This window comes from Myotis daubentonii, chromosome 14 (genome assembly GCF_963259705.1).
Source record: "Myotis daubentonii chromosome 14, mMyoDau2.1, whole genome shotgun sequence".
Taxonomy (NCBI): domain Eukaryota; kingdom Metazoa; phylum Chordata; class Mammalia; order Chiroptera; family Vespertilionidae; genus Myotis; species Myotis daubentonii.
Window position 1 is genome coordinate 35,850,131 of NC_081853.1, and position 18,032 is coordinate 35,868,162.

General features: G+C 41.2%; 1 protein-coding gene and 1 long non-coding RNA gene across 4 annotated transcripts in view; one reads left to right on the plus strand and one right to left on the minus strand.

Moving 5' to 3' along the window:
* ANKRD28 (ankyrin repeat domain 28) overlaps positions 1–11,662 on the minus strand; it is a 148,880-nt gene extending 137,218 nt beyond the window's left edge. For all 3 annotated transcript variants that reach the window (XM_059664003.1, XM_059664001.1, XM_059664002.1), the window contains exon 1: positions 11,292–11,662. Coding sequence is in view for 1 of the 3 variants with exons in the window: in XM_059664001.1 (XP_059519984.1) it covers positions 11,292–11,318 (27 nt within the window). In the remaining 2 variants the exon portion in view is untranslated. The remainder of the gene's footprint in view (positions 1–11,291) is intronic.
* A 49-nt stretch (positions 11,663–11,711) lies between these two features.
* Positions 11,712–12,813, plus strand: LOC132215589 (uncharacterized). The gene is made up of 2 exons (XR_009448558.1): positions 11,712–12,011; positions 12,548–12,813. It is a non-coding gene; the product is annotated as an uncharacterized LOC132215589 (long non-coding RNA).
* The last annotated feature ends 5,219 nt before the right edge of the window (positions 12,814–18,032 follow it).

Sequence of the window (18,032 nt, forward strand, 5' to 3'; positions counted from 1 at the left end):
CTGAGTTCAATTCCAGTCAGGGGTACATGCCTGGGTTGCAGGCTCGATCCCCAGTGGGGGGCGTGCAGAAGGCAGCCAATCAATGATTCTCTCTCATTATTGATGTTTCAATCTCTCTCTCCCTCTCCCTTCCTCTCTGAAATCAATAAAAATAAATAAATTTTAAAAAGACTAAGAATTGCAGTTCTCCTATATAAAGTATTTGATTTTTTCCTCATGGTAGAGATTAAGAAAAAAACATATGCTTAAGTAAAATACCCTCATGTAACACAAATCTACCAAAAATATAGTGTTTGTTCCTCTAAAAGGATTTTGTATAGATTATAGCTTTTTTCTACTAAGGAGGACAGAAAACAATATTACAGGAAGAATATAAATAAAGTCCCATTAAAATAAGAGCCCAACTCTACCATTGGGTTCAATTTGTCTTTTCTCCCTTGATGGTCTCAAAGCACAGGTAAGATAATTGCCCTTATCTCACACTAGAAGGCAGAGACTTTTTGTTGCTGTTGTTGTTTTTAAATATTTTGTATTGATTTCAGAGAGGATGGGAGAAGGAGAGAGAGACAGAAACATCAGTGAAGAGAGAGAATCATTGATCGGCTGCCTCCTGCACATCCCCCCACTGGGGATGGAGCTGGCAACCTGGGCATATGCCCTGACTGGGAACTGAACTGTGACCTCCTGGTTCATAGGTCAATGCTCAACCACTGAGCAATGCCACCCGAGTGAGACTGTTTTATATCAAGACAGTGCACAAATTCGTGCATCAGTGGGGTCCCTCAGCCTGGCCTGCAGGATCGGGCCAAAACCAGCTCTCTGACATCCCCCAAGGGGTTCTAGATTGCGAGAGGGCACAGGCCAGACCGAGGGACCCCACCAGTGCACGATCAGGACCGGGGAGGGACCTGAGAGGTTGGCCAGTGGTAAAGAGACCGCAGGAGGACTCCAGGGTGTGTCCGGCCTATCTTGCTCGGTCCCAATCGGCCGTATGCCAGCAGCAAGCTCACCTACTGGTTGGAGCGTCTTTCCCCTGGTGGTCAGTGCACATCATAGCTAACAGTTGAGCGGCTTCAGCATATCACTAGCATATTACGCTTTGATTGGCTGAACGGCCTACTGGACAACCAGACACTTAGTATATTAGGCTTTTATTACATAGGATGTATCCCAGTATCAAGGACCAGCAGGTAGTAAGCATACAAATGTTTGTTACTTAATAAGATAAGAAGGATGTTAACTATAATCATTTCCATGAAAATTATTACAAAGAAAACCTTATATGTACATATAAGGTCTAGAAATCAACAGCTGAAGACTAACCTACAAACCAAGGGCAATGATTCCCAAATCAGAATTTGAATAATAACAACCTAAGGAGTTATCTTGGTTAAAGAAACGGTGCTATAATAGATAAATACCAAAACTGTGGAATAACGTAATAGTTTTTTTATTTCATGCTTACACGAAGACCAAAAATCCATGTTATGATCGTCTGGGGGCAAGAGGAGACTGGAGATGACCCAAGGCTGACAGAAGTTCTCTTGGACCTATCATTTCCAAAGTTGCTCTGGCAAACAATCCAACCAGCAGGTTAAGGAAAGAGAGCATTGTTCAAGGAAAGTTTGTATTGGTTGGGGTTAAAGAAACATTCAACACGCTTCTCTGCTTCATTCCTATGACCATCCTCAATCATAAGACTATCCCCAAATGCAGGAGAGGCTAGTAAATAAATGTATAAATGAGTTGGGATCTGAGAAAAAGGGGAACAAGTTTAGTGAAGAGCAAGCCAGTCTTTACCAGAGGTTTTAAAATACAGATTCTGGATCATTACCCCAAGTGATCCTCATTCAAATCTAATAGGATTCCCAAATTTTGTATTTAAGTTAGCTAAGTGATTCTGATGCCAAGTTAGGAACTTAGGAAGTAAAGAACTTGGAGCAAAGAGAAAAGAATATTTCCATGGAAAAGTTGAAAACAATATACTGGATAAAAAGAAAACTAAAGGATGATGAAAAAAATTGAGCTAAGAAAACACAAGTGTAATTTGGGAAATTCTTCACTCCTTGGCTTGTGATAGTCTCTCATGGCTCTCTTCCTAATTCTGATAGCTTCTTCCCAGGCTTCCTTTCCTCCACTCATTTCATATTCTCCATTATCCCTTCCTTGACTATGAGCTGTTCTCATTCCTTGAGTGACCTCATTCACTTCTATTACCACTAAAAGCACTTTTCTCTGAGTCCAGCCTCACATTTAACTGGTTACTATAACATTTCTCCACTTAAATTTCCCACTAGGACCTTAAAATAGCCAGAACTGAATTCATTTTAGCCTCAAACCAGCTCCTCCTTCTTGCATGCCCTACCCACCTAGGCCCGACAGTTACAACCCTAGAAGTCGCTGATAATTACAAGTCTTTGTGCTTCAAAAAATACCATCAGGAAAGTAGAAAGACAATCTACAGAATGGGAGGAAATTTTTGTAAATCACCTATCTGATAAGGGATTTGTACCTGAAATATATAAAGAACTCCTACAACTCAATAATAAAAAGACAAGTAGCCCAATTAAAAAATGGACAAAGGATCTGAGAAAAAAGATAATCGATAATCGACATCTTTAGCCATCAGGGAAATGCAAATCAAAACCATAACTTCATACACACTAGGATGACTATAATAAAATGTTTTAAAAAGACAGATGATGACAACAGGTGTTACTGAGAATATGGAGAAATGAGAATCCTCATACATTGCTGGTGGGAATGCAAAATGGTGCGGCCACTATGGAAAGGAATGGGCAGTTCCTTAAAAGGCTAAATACAGAATTACTATATGACCCAAGCAGTCCATTTCTAAGTATACTAGTATATCCAATAGAAATAGGAACTTATTTCCACACAAAAACTTTTGATAAAAATGTTCAGAGCAGCATTATTCATTCACACTAGTCCCAAAGTGGAAATAACCCAAATGTCCATCAAATGTTGAGTGGTTAAATAAAATGTGGTACATGATATAATGGAAATATTATATGGGCAATGAAAATATTGATATATGCTACAATATAATGAACCTACAAAACATGCTAAGTGAAATAGGCAAATAAAGAGAGACAGAAGATAAATTAGTAGTTGTCTAGGGCTAGGGAGGAAGTGACAGGTTTAGGGGTAAGAGGTTTCTTTCTGGAGTGATAACATGTTCCAAAATTTATTGTGGTGATACTTATACAGCTCTGTGAATATACTTGAAATCACTAAACTGTACAATTTAAATTGGTGTGTGAATTATATCTCAGAAAAACTTTAAAAAGAAAAAGCTATCAAACGTTTTAATACAGATACTAATGCAAGAGAAAAGACTGCTTCTCCAGACTAACTTATACTTCCTATTATGAGACAAATTTTTGTAGGGGCCTTTGGGTACCTTAGATAACTACTTTCCGATTTACCTTTTTAAATATTTTAATTATCCTTTGCTGCTTATTATCTGTGCCTTTATATCCTTTTTAAAAAATATAATTTTTCTGATTTCAGAGAGGGAGGGAGAGAAAGAAACATTCATGATTGGAGAGAATCATTGATCGGCTGCATCCTGCACGCCCCCTACTGGGAATCAAGCCCACAACCTGGGCATGTGGACTGACCAGGAATCCAATGTGATCTCCTGGTTCATAGGTCAACACTCAACCATGAGTGATGCGGGCCACATGCTTCATATCCTAAGAGTAGAAAATAAGTTTAAGTTTATAATAAATACATTTAATTGGTAAACCATAACTAAGATTTTGAACTTAAATTTACTAAGCAAAAGTAAACTTTTCACTAAAGTTGTGGAGGTGGCAATTCTATCCAGCTTCACTTTGTATGCCAATTAGTATACACACAGGGAATGCTGGTAACTTTTTGTAAAAAATCAGTACCCTATAAAGCAGGTGGGTGAATCACCTAATAGTATAAGAACTAAGGTTGGGGAGCAGGAGTGGAAATTAAATCTAAAGTACTTAGGAAGTTTAATCATTGTATACACTGGATACAGTGCATAATACATTGAAACATTAAATGTGTATAACATGCAACACATTAAATCAGCGGTTCTCAACCTGTGGGTCGCGACCCCTTTGACGGTCGCCTAAGACCATCCTGCATATCTAATATTTACATTACGATTCATAACAGTAGCACATTACAGTTATGAAGTAACAACAAAAATAATTTTATGGTTGGGTCACAACATGAGGAACTGCATTTAAAGGGCCAGAAGGTTGAGAACCACTGCATGCAATCATTATTGGTTTAAGTAACTGGAGATTTCATTAATTTTGCTTTAAAGTAGAAGCATTGCTGTGTGACTGATTTGATGTGAACTGTCCATGAGATGCATTATCCAGAACCAAAAGACTGAATCCTAAACTATTTTCTTCAGGCACAGAACATTTCCCAGGAGCATCTCACTCCAGCCCAGGTAGAGTGCACTCACTGAATATAAATTTTACAATAGACTAGAAAAATAAAAATGAAATAATATAAAATGCAGGGAAACCTAATGTGATGCAAATCTTAAATACTTGAACTATCTGCTCTTTTTATTACTACCACTAGTGGCCTGGTGCACGAATTTGTGCACATTGGAAGGAAATTAATTAGAATATTTTAATATCATTATTCATCCTTTCTCTGTGTCAACCAAATTCACGATCGACAATGACAGACCGAAACACACATGCGATTGGCACCAGTAAAAGCTTTATATGTATTGCGCATGTGCGAGTCAACTTAGCCTTTTATATATAGAGGCCCAGTGCACAAAATTCGTGCACGGGAGCGGGTCCCCTCAGCCCAGCCTGCACCCTCTCCAATCTGGGACCCCTCGAGGGATGTCCAACTACCAGTTTAGGCCCGATCCCTGGGACCACTGGCTTTTAACTGCTCACCTGTCTACCTGCCTGCCGATTGCCCCCAACTGCCACCACTATGGGCCTGGTCGCCCCACGCAGCCTGCTGTTTGGTCGTTTGGTTGCCCCTTACTAACCCCCGAGCTGGCCTGGTAGCCCCACACAGCCTGCTGCTCAGTTGTTTAGTTGCCCCTTACTACCCCCCTGCCGGCCTGGTCACACCACGTGGCCGGCTGCTTAGTCATTTGGTCACCCCTCACTAACCCCCCCTGCCGGCCTAGTCGCCCCACGCAGCCTGTTCGGTCGTCCATTCAGTTGTGATGGTCGCTTGGGCTTTTATTATTATAGATATAGAATAAATTTGCTTAATTAGATCTGCTTTCTGATTTAGCTAAACTTTTTCCAGACCAGTGAAGCACCCCAACTTCTCTTTCAGGCAATTGTCAGCAACTCAGCAGTAAATATCAACACAAAGCAGATTATTATTGTAGATCACGCAGGGAGAACAAAGAGTAAAATATTTACCTACAGCAGTGTTTGAGTGTATTTGCGCAGTGAGAAAACCTGAAGTCATTTTCAAGGTCTACTATTTCTTACTTCTTTTCAGTCGGGTCAAGTTTCTAAGCTTTCTAAATCTCTGTTTTCTGGCTAATGAAAAGAAAATAGGTTTCCATCGTGTCTCTTATCTACCTACTAAAGGACTTCTGTGAGGATCAAATGAGATAAGGCATGAGAAAATGCTTCACAGACATTTGGTTAAAGTGTAAAATGTTTCCACCTGGCTATAAAGCAAGTCCTGTTCCTGGGCTGAAGAAACTCCAAGGACGTTAGTCGCTAGGGAGAGGAAGCCGGGCGTTGCTACATGACATCATTACCCGGACAAACACTTAGCATATTAGCGTGCATTCTCTCTCTCTCTCTCTCTCTCTCTCTCTCTATATATATATATATATATATATAACAAATGTTTAATTGAATTTCATGTTTAATTTACCCTAGTGGAACTATGCAACAAAAAAAACTGTCAATTGTCACAAGAACATAAGACACTCTTAACTATACACACAAGTGAGCCATTAATATAACAATGAGGATCCTTTAAAGATGTGTTAATTCCCATTAAAATGTTTGCTTAGTACTTAATGTACTCAGTTGGTACTAAAATGTTTTACTATTATAGCAGTAGCCACCTAACTGATCTGGGTGTCCCCATTGGTCTTTTATAATCTACTAGAGGCCCGATGCATAAAATTCATGCAAGAGTAGGCCTTCCTTTCCTTAGCTGCTGGCACCAGCTTCCCTCTGGCACCAGAGAACTGGGCTTCCCTCGCAGCCCCTGCTTTGTCCAGAAGGTCGTCTGGTCTAATTAGCATATTATGCTTTTATTATTATAGATTCTTCTAAAACCTATAGTGGTTATTTAACTTTTGGATGTCATGGGCACCCTGGAAAATCTAATAAAAGTTATAAACACTCTTGAGAAAAATACATATATGCACATTCCTCCTAATTCCTTTCTAAGACCGTAGGTTATGCTATGACTTCCCATCACCTACAAATCAAGTCCAAACTCCTTAGCCTTGCATTCAAAGTACTTCATAATGTAGTAATTGTTAATTTAGCTAATCTATCTCCTATCCTTTCCAAATACACACACTAATCTGGTCTATCGCCTCACTATCCTACCACAGATATACCATCTTCTCTTTCTGGCTTGCCATAGCTCCCTCTTGTTGCTTTCTGCACAACTGCTTTCTTTCAATAAATCTTTCCTGTAAACCTAAAATACCTCCCTTGCCATGAAGGGTTGCTCTCTGCCTACAATCAGATCATCTGATCCATTGTGAATTCTGATACAGGTTATCTGTATCTCAAGGAGCTTTCCACATTCTACACTTCATCTTACAAGGTCTCAAAATAAAAAAAAATAAAAAAACAAGCAAATAAATATCAGGAAATATACGACACAGTTTTGAACTTTGTTTATATTTTTAAATAACATGTTCCAAATGTTTTCCTTAAACACTCTTCATGTGAAGTGTCTCAGTCACTGGACATTTATGTGTATCTTTTCTCCTTTTCTAACCAATAAGATTCTTAAGGGCAGAGATGATTAACTACTGTACCCTGTATCCCCTACAGTCTCCAACACAAACCAAGGGAACCACTCAATGAAGAATAGTTCTTGAATATCTGGGCATCGGTGTTTTTCAGGCATTTCATACATTCTGTGTCCCCAATGATAAGATTTTTCAAAAATCATCTATTTTTTCCTACCAAAAGTCAAATAATGTTCTACCCTTAGTGAATACTTGATCAAGTAAGAACTTACTAACTATCCAAAATAGTGATTATTCTCATCCATCCAATATCTACTAATTGATATATGCCAACCTTGTTTTAAAAAAACACACCCTTCAACATAACAAGAATCCTTACCTACTGACCATTAACATTACACAAAAACAATGCAAGTATAAAAGCTATTATCCTTTAGCACTACTGCAAACAAAGTTTAGCTCCAGTTATAAAACAAACTCAGAAAATAGGAACAAACATCACAGATTACATATATGCACTCTAGGCAACAGTAACACAACATAAAAGTGTAAAAACTATTTTTTAGAAACATAAGATAAAAGTTTATGACCAACTGATTCATGCTACAACATGGTGAACCTTAAAATATTATGCTAAGTGGAATAAGTCATTAACGGAAGACCAAATATTATATGATTCAATTTATATGAAATATCCAAAATAGGCAAATTCATAGAGACAGAAAGTAGATTAATGGCTTCAGGGCCTAAGGGGGGAAGAGGAAATGAGGAGTGACTGCTAATAGCTTTTTGGAGTAATAACAATGTTCTGGAATTAAATACTGGTAATTGTTACACAACTTTGTGAATATACTAAAAACTACACTTTAAAAGAGTGAATTTTATGTTATACAAATTATCTCAATTTTTAAATGTTTATGACCATTTGGGCTATTATAACTCAAAATTATTTTTTAATAGGAATCTTATTTTGTAGTTTGTTTTCTCAAACTGATCTAAAGTAGTGGTTATACTAGTAAACTGGTTCTCTACTAGCCTCCTTTTAAAATCAGAGCTTTAGAGTGTTGTCAATGAAAACTACCAACGTGCCAATATTTATCAATATATTTTTCATCAGAATACAGAATTCTAGCTTCCTAAAAAACAAACTGGAGTTCTAAAAATATCAGGCAATCTGCACAGCAACAGTGGCCCAGAGCTGAGCAGCAACTAACACACCTGGTCCTATTTGCCATGATCTCCACTACTTCTGTCTTTCAGATACTAAAGCCTCAAGTCACTTGCCATTTAGTTTCCCAGTTGTATGTTATCCCTGATCTAAACAAAGACCACCTACCTTTCCTATTAGGGTATACTATGAATCACTACTGATAAAATGTAATCATGAAATTGGTCAAAAGGTGCAAATTTCCAACTATAAGACAAATAAGTTCTGGAGGTCTAATGTATAGCATAGTGACATACTGTCATATGTCATACAGTATGTAATATTACATACTGTAATATATATTTAAATGTTATCTCCACGCACAAAGAAAGTGGTAATTGTGTGAGGGAACAGAGATGTTAACTAGCCTTATTGTGGTAATCATTTCACAATATATACAAATATCAAATTATCATGTTGTACACCTTAAACTTACATGCCAATATCTCAATAAGGCTGGAAAATAAAATTTAAAAAATGTTATGCAAAGACAAAAATCTTGAAAGTGACATCTGTTAAATACCACCCTATAAGTTTTACAAATTCACCCTATATAAACAGTTGAATGAGAAAAAAAATCTAGGGAAAAGTTTATGTTTCTACTACAAACAGAAAACACTTTCCATTTCATTTACAATTAAAAATTACTTTCACTTACTAACAGAAAATAGTACAGTAACTTCTTATCCCCATATTAGGTGTTGGCACAAAATGAGGGAGACTGTTTTATTCAGATTATTGATTGGATACGAAAACAAACTGCTTGACTCTGATTTTATGTTTAAGTCATCTAGAACACGCCGCCCCCCACCCCATGCTTATGGGCACAAAGGAAAACAACTCCTACGAATTTATAGCTTCTGTGTATTAGACCATATTTATAAAGCTAGAAGAAAACAAAACACAAGGTGAATATGGAAATAACATATAAATGTAGATTCTACTACTTCCTATCTCAAGTATAATGAGGATCGAGCTAAATGCTGTGTCAAGTACTTTCCAGTTTTATTTCTGTGTACTTCTCCAGATCTCTCCTCCAAAGAAAATGACTGCTACTCCTATAGATGGGAAATGTTGAAACAGTACTTGTATTCCAATTTATTTTTACCATCCTATCTAAAGCTAATAAAATATCAACATATAAGGTGAGTTCTGAAAGCTATTCCCCTTAGACAAAAAACAAACTCACTTCTCAAAGTCTTCCAAAAGAGAGACCAGATGAGCCAATTACTTAATAGTCAGAGGTAAACCTCAATGTTCGACCCCCTTTGAACCATGCCACGTCATTAACTTGTCCAAGTATCCTCAAGTTTACAGGTGACATTTCACACATCACTACAACTGAGTATTAACAGGCACTATATAAAACTGGAGTAGCATCACAATTGCTTCATAATTGCAATTCCTAAACACACAAATGCAAAGGGTATAACTGGACTTTATGTCTGCCTGAAAACACAATCCTGTTTAGTTTCAACTTGATGGTGAATAAAATGGGATGCTCTCCTCAAAGCTCACCAAATTTCTAATGTATGCAACGATTCAAACTTTTTCAAAAGTGTTAAGACTAGGAACAAAACAAAAAATAAAGTATTACCTCAACTATAACTTATGGAAGCACAAAGTGCCATTACGATTGATAAAGATTAGTGGAGAACATGATCTTGAGTTTCACACCATCAAGAGTATAAGGTGAGCTAACTGTACAGGAATTAGCAGGAATTGGTTTATGCTTTAACTGTGGTTTATCTTGTATTCTTTAACAGTGCTGTCCCATAGGACTTTCTGATGATATAATTCCTTATCTGTGCTGTCCAACACATGATCCATTGTCACATGTGGCTACTGAGGACTTGAAATGTGGCCAGAATAATTATTTTAATTAATTTAAATTGCCACATGTGGCTAGTGGCTATCATATTGGACAATGCAGTTGCATAATTTGAAATACAATGTATAAACTTGACTAAACAGTAGAGTTTTTCAAAGTACCATGCATGTCCTGATGATGTTAAAGTTAAAACCCTCCACCTAAGTTCAGTCATCAGCCTAGGCATAAAATAGAATTCACTGTGACTGCCTACATATAAAATAAGACTCACTATGAAATAAGAATTCACGATCCTACTTAGATTCCGAATTTCAGGTACAATATTCACAAACATACAATATTAAAAAACACATCTAAAGTTTTCCCCATTGTTTTTACAACAAAGGTAAAAACTTTCGGAATCGTTTCCCAATGCATGCAAGTTACTTTCCCTTTATATCTGTTCAACAGCTTCTGTTCAGAAATACAAATGGTAAAAACAAATGTTCGGCACGAGTAAGTCGTTAAATTGCGACTCGTTAAATTTCACGTTAATTTCCTTTTTTTTTTTTTTTTTTTTTTGCCTTAAAGGAGAGATATGCCTGGAAACTGCCGCATGGCCTGGAAGCCTTGTTACCCATCTTCCCGTGTTTGCAGGTGCACAAACCATCCCGATACAGTGACAATTGCGTTGCTAGACACAAGGTATTTTTTCAGTCCGAGAGAGTCACTCCTCTTTTCGGCACTTCAGACATTCTTGGGCCGGCTCTTCCCAAGTCAAGAAAAGTAGCCAAGATGGTGCACAAGATGTCAAAAGAAAAGCCTGGCAACTTGCACCCTGAATAAGCAAAAACCAACCGCCTCTGACCCGGAGGGAGTGAGCCTCGCACTCTCCGGCGAGGCAAACGGGCGAGCAAGGTCGTGACCCCGGGTCACGGCCGCCAGCACCGCTCCCGCCCGGCGGCGGGCAGCCACCTGTTAGGCCCGAGCCTCACCTGGCAGGAAGGCGCACACCCGGCAGCGCGCCGGAGCCGGCGCCCAGGCGGTGAGCGCGGGACCCGCCCCTCTGGAGGCGGCGGCGAGCCCCCCAGCGGCACGTGGGCTTCCCCCGGCCCGGGCTTCGCTGACAGGAGGGTCGCCCGCGGCCCCCGGGGGCTCGCCCGCCGCTCGCCCTTCGCCGGGGCGGCACCCAGCCTCCCTCGCAGCCACCCCGCCGAGAGGGCGCCCAGGCGGCCCGCACCGCTGGCCCGCTCGCCCCCCCTTCCTTCCTCCGTCCCTCCCTCCCCGGTCGGCGCGATTCCGCCCCGCCGCCCCTCACCTACCTGGTCACGGAGTTTGAGGAACGCCATGGCGGTCGCCGCCGCCGCCGCCGCCCCAGTAGCCTCGGCCGCTGCCCGGGGCCGGCGGGTCGGCGGCCGGCTGCGCTCCGGGGTCCGCGGGAGGGGGCGGCACCGCCTCCCGAGCCGCCTGCCGCCGCTACCGAGAGGTGAGGATCCCGGCCGGTCCCGCCTCCTCCTCGGAGGACTCCCCGCCCTCTTCCTTCCTTTCTTTCTCTTGCCCTGAGCTGCCCGCACACGCAGCCGCCGCCGCCTCACGCCCCCTTCCCGAAATACCCTGGCAGCCCCCGCGCCGCGCCGTTCCAGCCCGCGGCAGCGGCGGCATCCAAACTCCACTCCACAATATTACCACCACCGCCCGCCGCGATTGGCGGCCGCGCGGGGGAGAGGCCAGAGTAAGCCGGGCGCCCATTGGCCACGCCGCCGCGCCCGCCGGGGGCCGCCCCCCGCCTCCCGGAGAGGGAGGGGGCGGGGAGGAGGAAGCCGCGAGGAGTGGGCGCGGAGCACGGGCGCGCGCGGGGCGGGGAGGGGGCGGGAGCGGCGCCGGGGGAGGGGCGGCCAGGTGCTCCTTGGCGCGCGCCCGGGGCGCGGTGGGCGGAGCCCGAGGCTGGAGGTGGTGGGGGGTTACCGGGAAGGTGCTCGCTAGCCCCCGGCTTGCACGTGGAGGTGGAGTGCAGACGCTCCCCAAAGCCGGGAAGGTCGAAGGTACGGGGTGAGAGGCCGGAAGGGGCGTGAGTGCCGGGCACCTGGAGCCTGCCGCCTTCCTGGAAGCGCCTCTAGGGTTTGGGGAGCAAACCGGACTCGCCAGTGGAGGGAGAGTGGGAATGCGCCCTGGGCTTGGAGAGGATGAAAGAGCCGAGGGAGTGGGGTGAGAGGTGGTCCCCGGGAGGCTGCTGCCCTCCCGGGGGTGGCGGGCAGGGCCAAAGGGAGCGGGGGAGGGGGAGCATGAACGAGCCGGATCTTGCACGGCGAAGAAGGAATGCCTTCACCGGCACACACGCCTCGAATTGGGGAGGTTGGAGGAGGTGCGGAAGGGCGAGAGGTGACGCCGGGCTGCAACCTTGTGGGAGGTGGCGGATGTTGGAACTCGGGCGGAAAGCGGCATCTTTGCAGCCAAACAGGTTGTAGACGCCCGAGCCTTTCTCTGCCCGCCGTCCCAGTCCGAAGCAAGGCTGTGCTTCTCTCCAGAGTCCCCCTGCCAGGCTTGATTCTTTTTTCTTTCTTCTTTTCGCATCTGAAAGGCTTAGCCTCCCACTCGAGAGAAATCAAAGGATGTGCCGGATTTCCAATAAATAGCACCTTTGGATGTAGAAGAGGAATGGCTCCCTCACCCTGCTACGCACACCCCCACGCCACCCCACAGCTCTGACACGGCTTTTCTTCGGCAGCCGCACACTGTTACCATTCCCGGCTTGTGGGGGAGAAGACTGTTGTGCGCCTGTGTCTGTCCGCCTGGGCAGCTCCAGCCCCTGGTTAATAAAAAAGGCACAGATGGTTAAGACACGAATGTGTGACGTCAGGCGCGGTTTTTAAAAGTCCCTTGTTCCCTACATCGTTTGTGTCTCTTGAGACAGACTATTCAGAGGATCGATTTGAGTCTAATGGCAGTCATGAGAACGAGGGACCCATGCCAGGACTGTCAATATATTGCAATGCTGTACTTATAACAAAAAAAGTTTATCGTTTAACATTTTTTAACACATAAAAAATGAAAATATCAGAGTGCAAAATGATTCTATCGAAACAATTTCTTATCTAAAATTACGTTCCCCATCATAAATTATGCGTTCTACTTAAAATGGAGGGATTCGCATAGCTGGGAGGTAACAATCAGGATGAAGTTAAAAAAGAAGTAATGCGGTCAACAACAAAATACATATTTAGAAATATATAAATAAATAAAAATAATTGGAAAAGTGAAAGGATTTTTAAGAATTTGTCTTTGAAATTATTTGTCTATGAGTAACTCATTTCATTTGCAATTTGCTTTGATTCCCCCCCTCCCCCTCCAAAGTCTGTGCATAATTGGGAATTCTTGAGAAGTAAGGAAATCAAGTCCACAGATTACTTTCAAATGAATGAAATACTGTATGAATGCTAAAGTTAAGTTTATGAAGTTGGAATATTACCTTTGTATGCATTTAAATAAAAATTACTTTAAAAAAGTAAGGTCGAAATATTCTCGCATCACATTATTTTGAGTACATCTCTCTCTTCATCAATTGCAGCAGATGAAATAGGTATGTATACTAATTGTTACTCAGTCTCTACTACCAGTTCACTGAGGGTAAAAGAGTTCATGTGAAAGCATTTGACATCTCCAAAACTAGAGTACTTTTACTAGAGTACTTTGTGATTATAAGTTACCTTGTGAAAATTTCCCATGTGCTCTAACTAATTAAGTTCTCTTAGTCAAAGAGTGTAAGAATTTACCCATTTCATACATGAGCCTGTTAAGCACTGTGGATGTCTGGGCAGGAATTAATATATTCCTCTCTCCCTGGTCCCACCCCCAATTATCTCTCCTCTGGGTTAAATAAAAGTTCTTGAATTTTGAAGCACAACAGGAACTTGATTAGGAACATGGCAAAGATTAACTTTTGGAAAAGCACAAGAGCATTTTACTGGATTTTATGATTGAGTTAGTGAAACTTTTTAGAGTTCTTCTGAAATTTTCTAATGAACAATAATTATTGAAAATGATTTGGTCTGGCCGACATGGCTCAGTGGTTGAGCATCAGCCTATGAACCAGAAGGTCAAGGTTCGATTCGAGGTCAGGGCACATGCCTGGGTTTCAGGCTCCATCCCCAGTGTGGGGCGTGCAGGGGGCAACCAATCAATGATTCTTATCATTGATGTTTCTGTCTCTCCCTCTCTGAAATCAATAAAAGTATATTTTTAAAACATGACTTATAATGTACCGTCTCTGACAACCTTGCCAGTAGTATTCTTTGAGCTCTCCTGATTGATGATGCTTAATACCTAGCCAGGTTCTCACCCTTCACACTCTGAACACGGTTTGCATCATAAATTAACCATTTACTAGTATAAAAACTAAGCTTAACATTACCTAGACTACTCATCTCACCAAATCAAATAAGATAATACTATGAAAGGTTGTGGGAACTCTGCAGAACCATTCAAATTTAGTATTGCAGCTACATTTCCATAGCTGGAGAAAGGGTAACAACCATTCTGAAATACAGGATTAAGAAATCTATATAATTAAGCAATAAAATGAAATAAGATTCATCTTCAAATTCTGATATTTTAAAATATTAAAAGGTATTTCTGCTTATTATAAACTATTCAAATGTTAAAGGAATCTATGGTATTGAAAAGTCCCACATCATCAAAGCTAATGAGGCCAGGCACTTGAATGGTGTTAATAATATCTCTCCCACCCTTATTTTTCCTCCCCACTTTTCTAAATGTCACTTTCTCCCTTAGTACAACCAGCAGTTCTACTCACTTTTTAAGTACTCTGCAGTCATAAAGGAAACTTCAAATTTTAAAAGTCTCAGTTGGACTAGGCTCATGTGTCCATGCCTCAGCCAATCACAACCACCAAGGAATTGATAACTTCCACTCAGAATTAATGTCTAAAATGGTGGGAGGAAAGATGTCATATAGGTGACCACCAGGGAAATTTCTGTGAGTTAGGGCACCACTCCAAATGTTATTTACTGTGCTACTGTGTTGTGTACTTGTCAGCACCTTATATGCTTTAACTCTCAAGTTTTTTTTAATAATCTCAATAAGTTCTTTGTGTTAGGAAACTCTGGCTCAAAGAAGTTGTGTGCCTGTAGTTACCCAACTAATCAGTGGCAGGGTGTCTGGATGCATGAGGGCCTTAAAAGCCAGAAGAGTAGCTTAGGTGGTAAGAAATAGACAACTATTGATGACTTCTGAGTGAAATAATCCCTACATTATAAAAATTATTTTTATGAAGAGCCTGAAATACATGGAAATGCATACACTAAACTGCCAAAGCAGCAAAGATAAGTTCAGAAACCTAGAGGATAGAATTAGAAGACCTGATATACATCTAAAAGAGTTTCTGGAGGAGAGAAAATAGAGTATGAAGCAAAAACAACATCCATAGAGATGATGTGTGAGAATTTTTCAGACTTGGAAAAGAACATGAGTTATCTGGTCAAAGGAAGATGCTAAGGCTCAAACAGACTAAATTGTTTTCATTGAAACCTGTACATTGTAGTGACATTACAAAATACCAAACACAGTAAGAAAATTTTAAAAGTGACTAGTGAAAAAAGTAAATTACCCTGAAAGACCTGACAGTCACCCTGTCAGCAGATTTATCAGCAGCAATAGGTTACAGAAGACAATGGAAACTATATCCAAAGTATTAATAGTCCATAACTGAGAAACTAAAATTTTATACCTAGCTAAACCATCTTTCAAGAGAAAGAACAAAATAAACACATTTACAAACTTTAGAACTTACAGGTGCTCATTAAAAGAAATACTAGAGAACATACTCCAAAAAGAAAAAAAAAAAGCTGAACCCTAAAGGAATAAGTGAGATTGCAGAAGGATAAGTAAATAATACGTAAGTAAATATCTTGGTTAATATAAGTCAGTAGTATTTTTTAAAATATATTTTTATTGATTTCAGAGAGGAAAGGAGAGGGAGAGAAAGAAACATCAATGATACGAGCGAATCATTGATCGGCTGCCTCTTGCACACCCTCCACTAAGGATTGAGCCCACAAACTGGGCATGTGCCTTGATCAGGAATTAAAACACAACCTCCTGGTTCATTGGTTGATACTCAACCACCGAGCCATGCTGGTCAGGCAAATCAGTAGTATTTCTTAATGTGCCAGTATTCTGGAATTTTAAAACCAAGTGAAATTAAAATATTAGCCATTAAAAATACATTAGCTGATGGCAGAAAGGAGTTTTGAGTTAGTGAAGAGACTCCTTTTATTAAGTGAGATATTCCTTAACTTTAGATTCTGACAAGTTATTTTATTGGCAAAGATTTGTTGTTGCAAAGAATAGAATTGAAGCAAGAATTTCTTACATTGATATTCAACAACTCCCAGAGTTATTGGGAGAGTTGAAAAAAACCCCAGCTTGGGTTAAGCTTCTAGAAAAAAGTGCCCTAGGTAGGCCATGCAACAGAACATAAACTGCTGCTGCTCCCATCAAGTATCAAATGCCAGGAGCTCAACTTTTCTTCATCTACTCCTATTGTCAACATCAATTCCAATTCTGTCAGAAACTTGACCTTGCAACCACTGCCACCTCCACAAACTAGATCTACCTGCACCAGGAAAATGGAAGCTGACTGCATGGTTTGTATCCTCAGATTTCCACCGTGCTTCTTAATTAGCAGAGCCTATGTCATAGGCCTGCCTCCCAGCTGCAACGGAGGCAGGAAATTAGAGTTCTGAATTCAATTTTATGCTGGGGAGATGGAATCTGTAACCAGGGAATTATCCCAACTTTAGAAGGCTCTTTAAAAGATTACTACATTAAAAAGATGAAATATTACCATTTGTGACAACGTGGATGGATCTTGAGAGTATTATGTTAAGTGAAATAAGTCAGACAGAAAAGGACCCAAAACATTGGATTTTACTTATATGGAATATAAAACAAAAAATAACATGAACAAAATAAAAACGAACTCATAGATACAGACAACAGAATGGTAGTTTCCAGAAGGGCAGGGGAGAGGGTGAAGTGGGTCAAATATATGGTAAGGGAAAGAAACCAGACTTTGGATGGTGAGCATGAAATAGAGTACATAGATGTCAAATTATAATGTACACCTGAAATTTATATAATGTCATTAACCAATATCACCTTATAAACTTAATAATTAAAAAAGATCTTGAATATGACAGAGTTCATTATGGATATGCATGTTAAACTTTGAAGGATATTCACCAAAATAAGAGAAATAGAGTGTGTAGCTTCCACAACTACAGAAGGGATGTGGGGGAGAAGTGACCTAGAGAAAACTTAGTTACTGGATCAGCAGGCAATAAAGAAGGAATAAAAAAGCAAATTAAAAGTAGGATAAATAGCCGGAACCGGTTTGGCTCAGTGGATAGAGTGTCGGCCTGCGGACTGAAAGGTCCCAGGTTCGATTCCGGTCAAGGGCATGTACCTGGGTTGCGGGCACATCCCCAGTAGGAGATGTGCAGGAGGCAGCTGATCGATGTTTCTCTCTCATCGATGTTTCTAACTCTCTATCTTTCTCCCTTCCTCTCTGTAAAAAATCAATAAAATATATTTTTTAAAAAAAAGTGGGATAAATAGGAAACTCAAATAAGATTGTAGGAAGAAGTCCAAGCATATTATTTATTACTAGTGGCCCGGTGCACGGATTTGTGCACATTGAAAGGAAATTAATTTGAAGGTGGCCAACGGGGCGGGACTGGGAGAGAGGGCTGGACACGCCCTGGAGCCAAACTCCTGCGGCCCTTCCCAGGCCTGCCGCACCTAGGGCAGCACCGCTGCTGGAAGGACATCTGCGGTCACCGCAGCTCGGCAGTAAACAGTGCCCCAGCAACAGCATAACCCACGGCTGAAGGTGGAATTGCACAGACCTGCAGAAATCGGGCAACCTCCTTTCTGGGTTCATCACCTGACAACTGCCACTGCCAAGTCACTGCAGCTTGGCAGCTCCTGCATTGAGCATCTGCCCCCTGGTGGTCAGTGCCCATCATACCTACCAGACGGTTGGG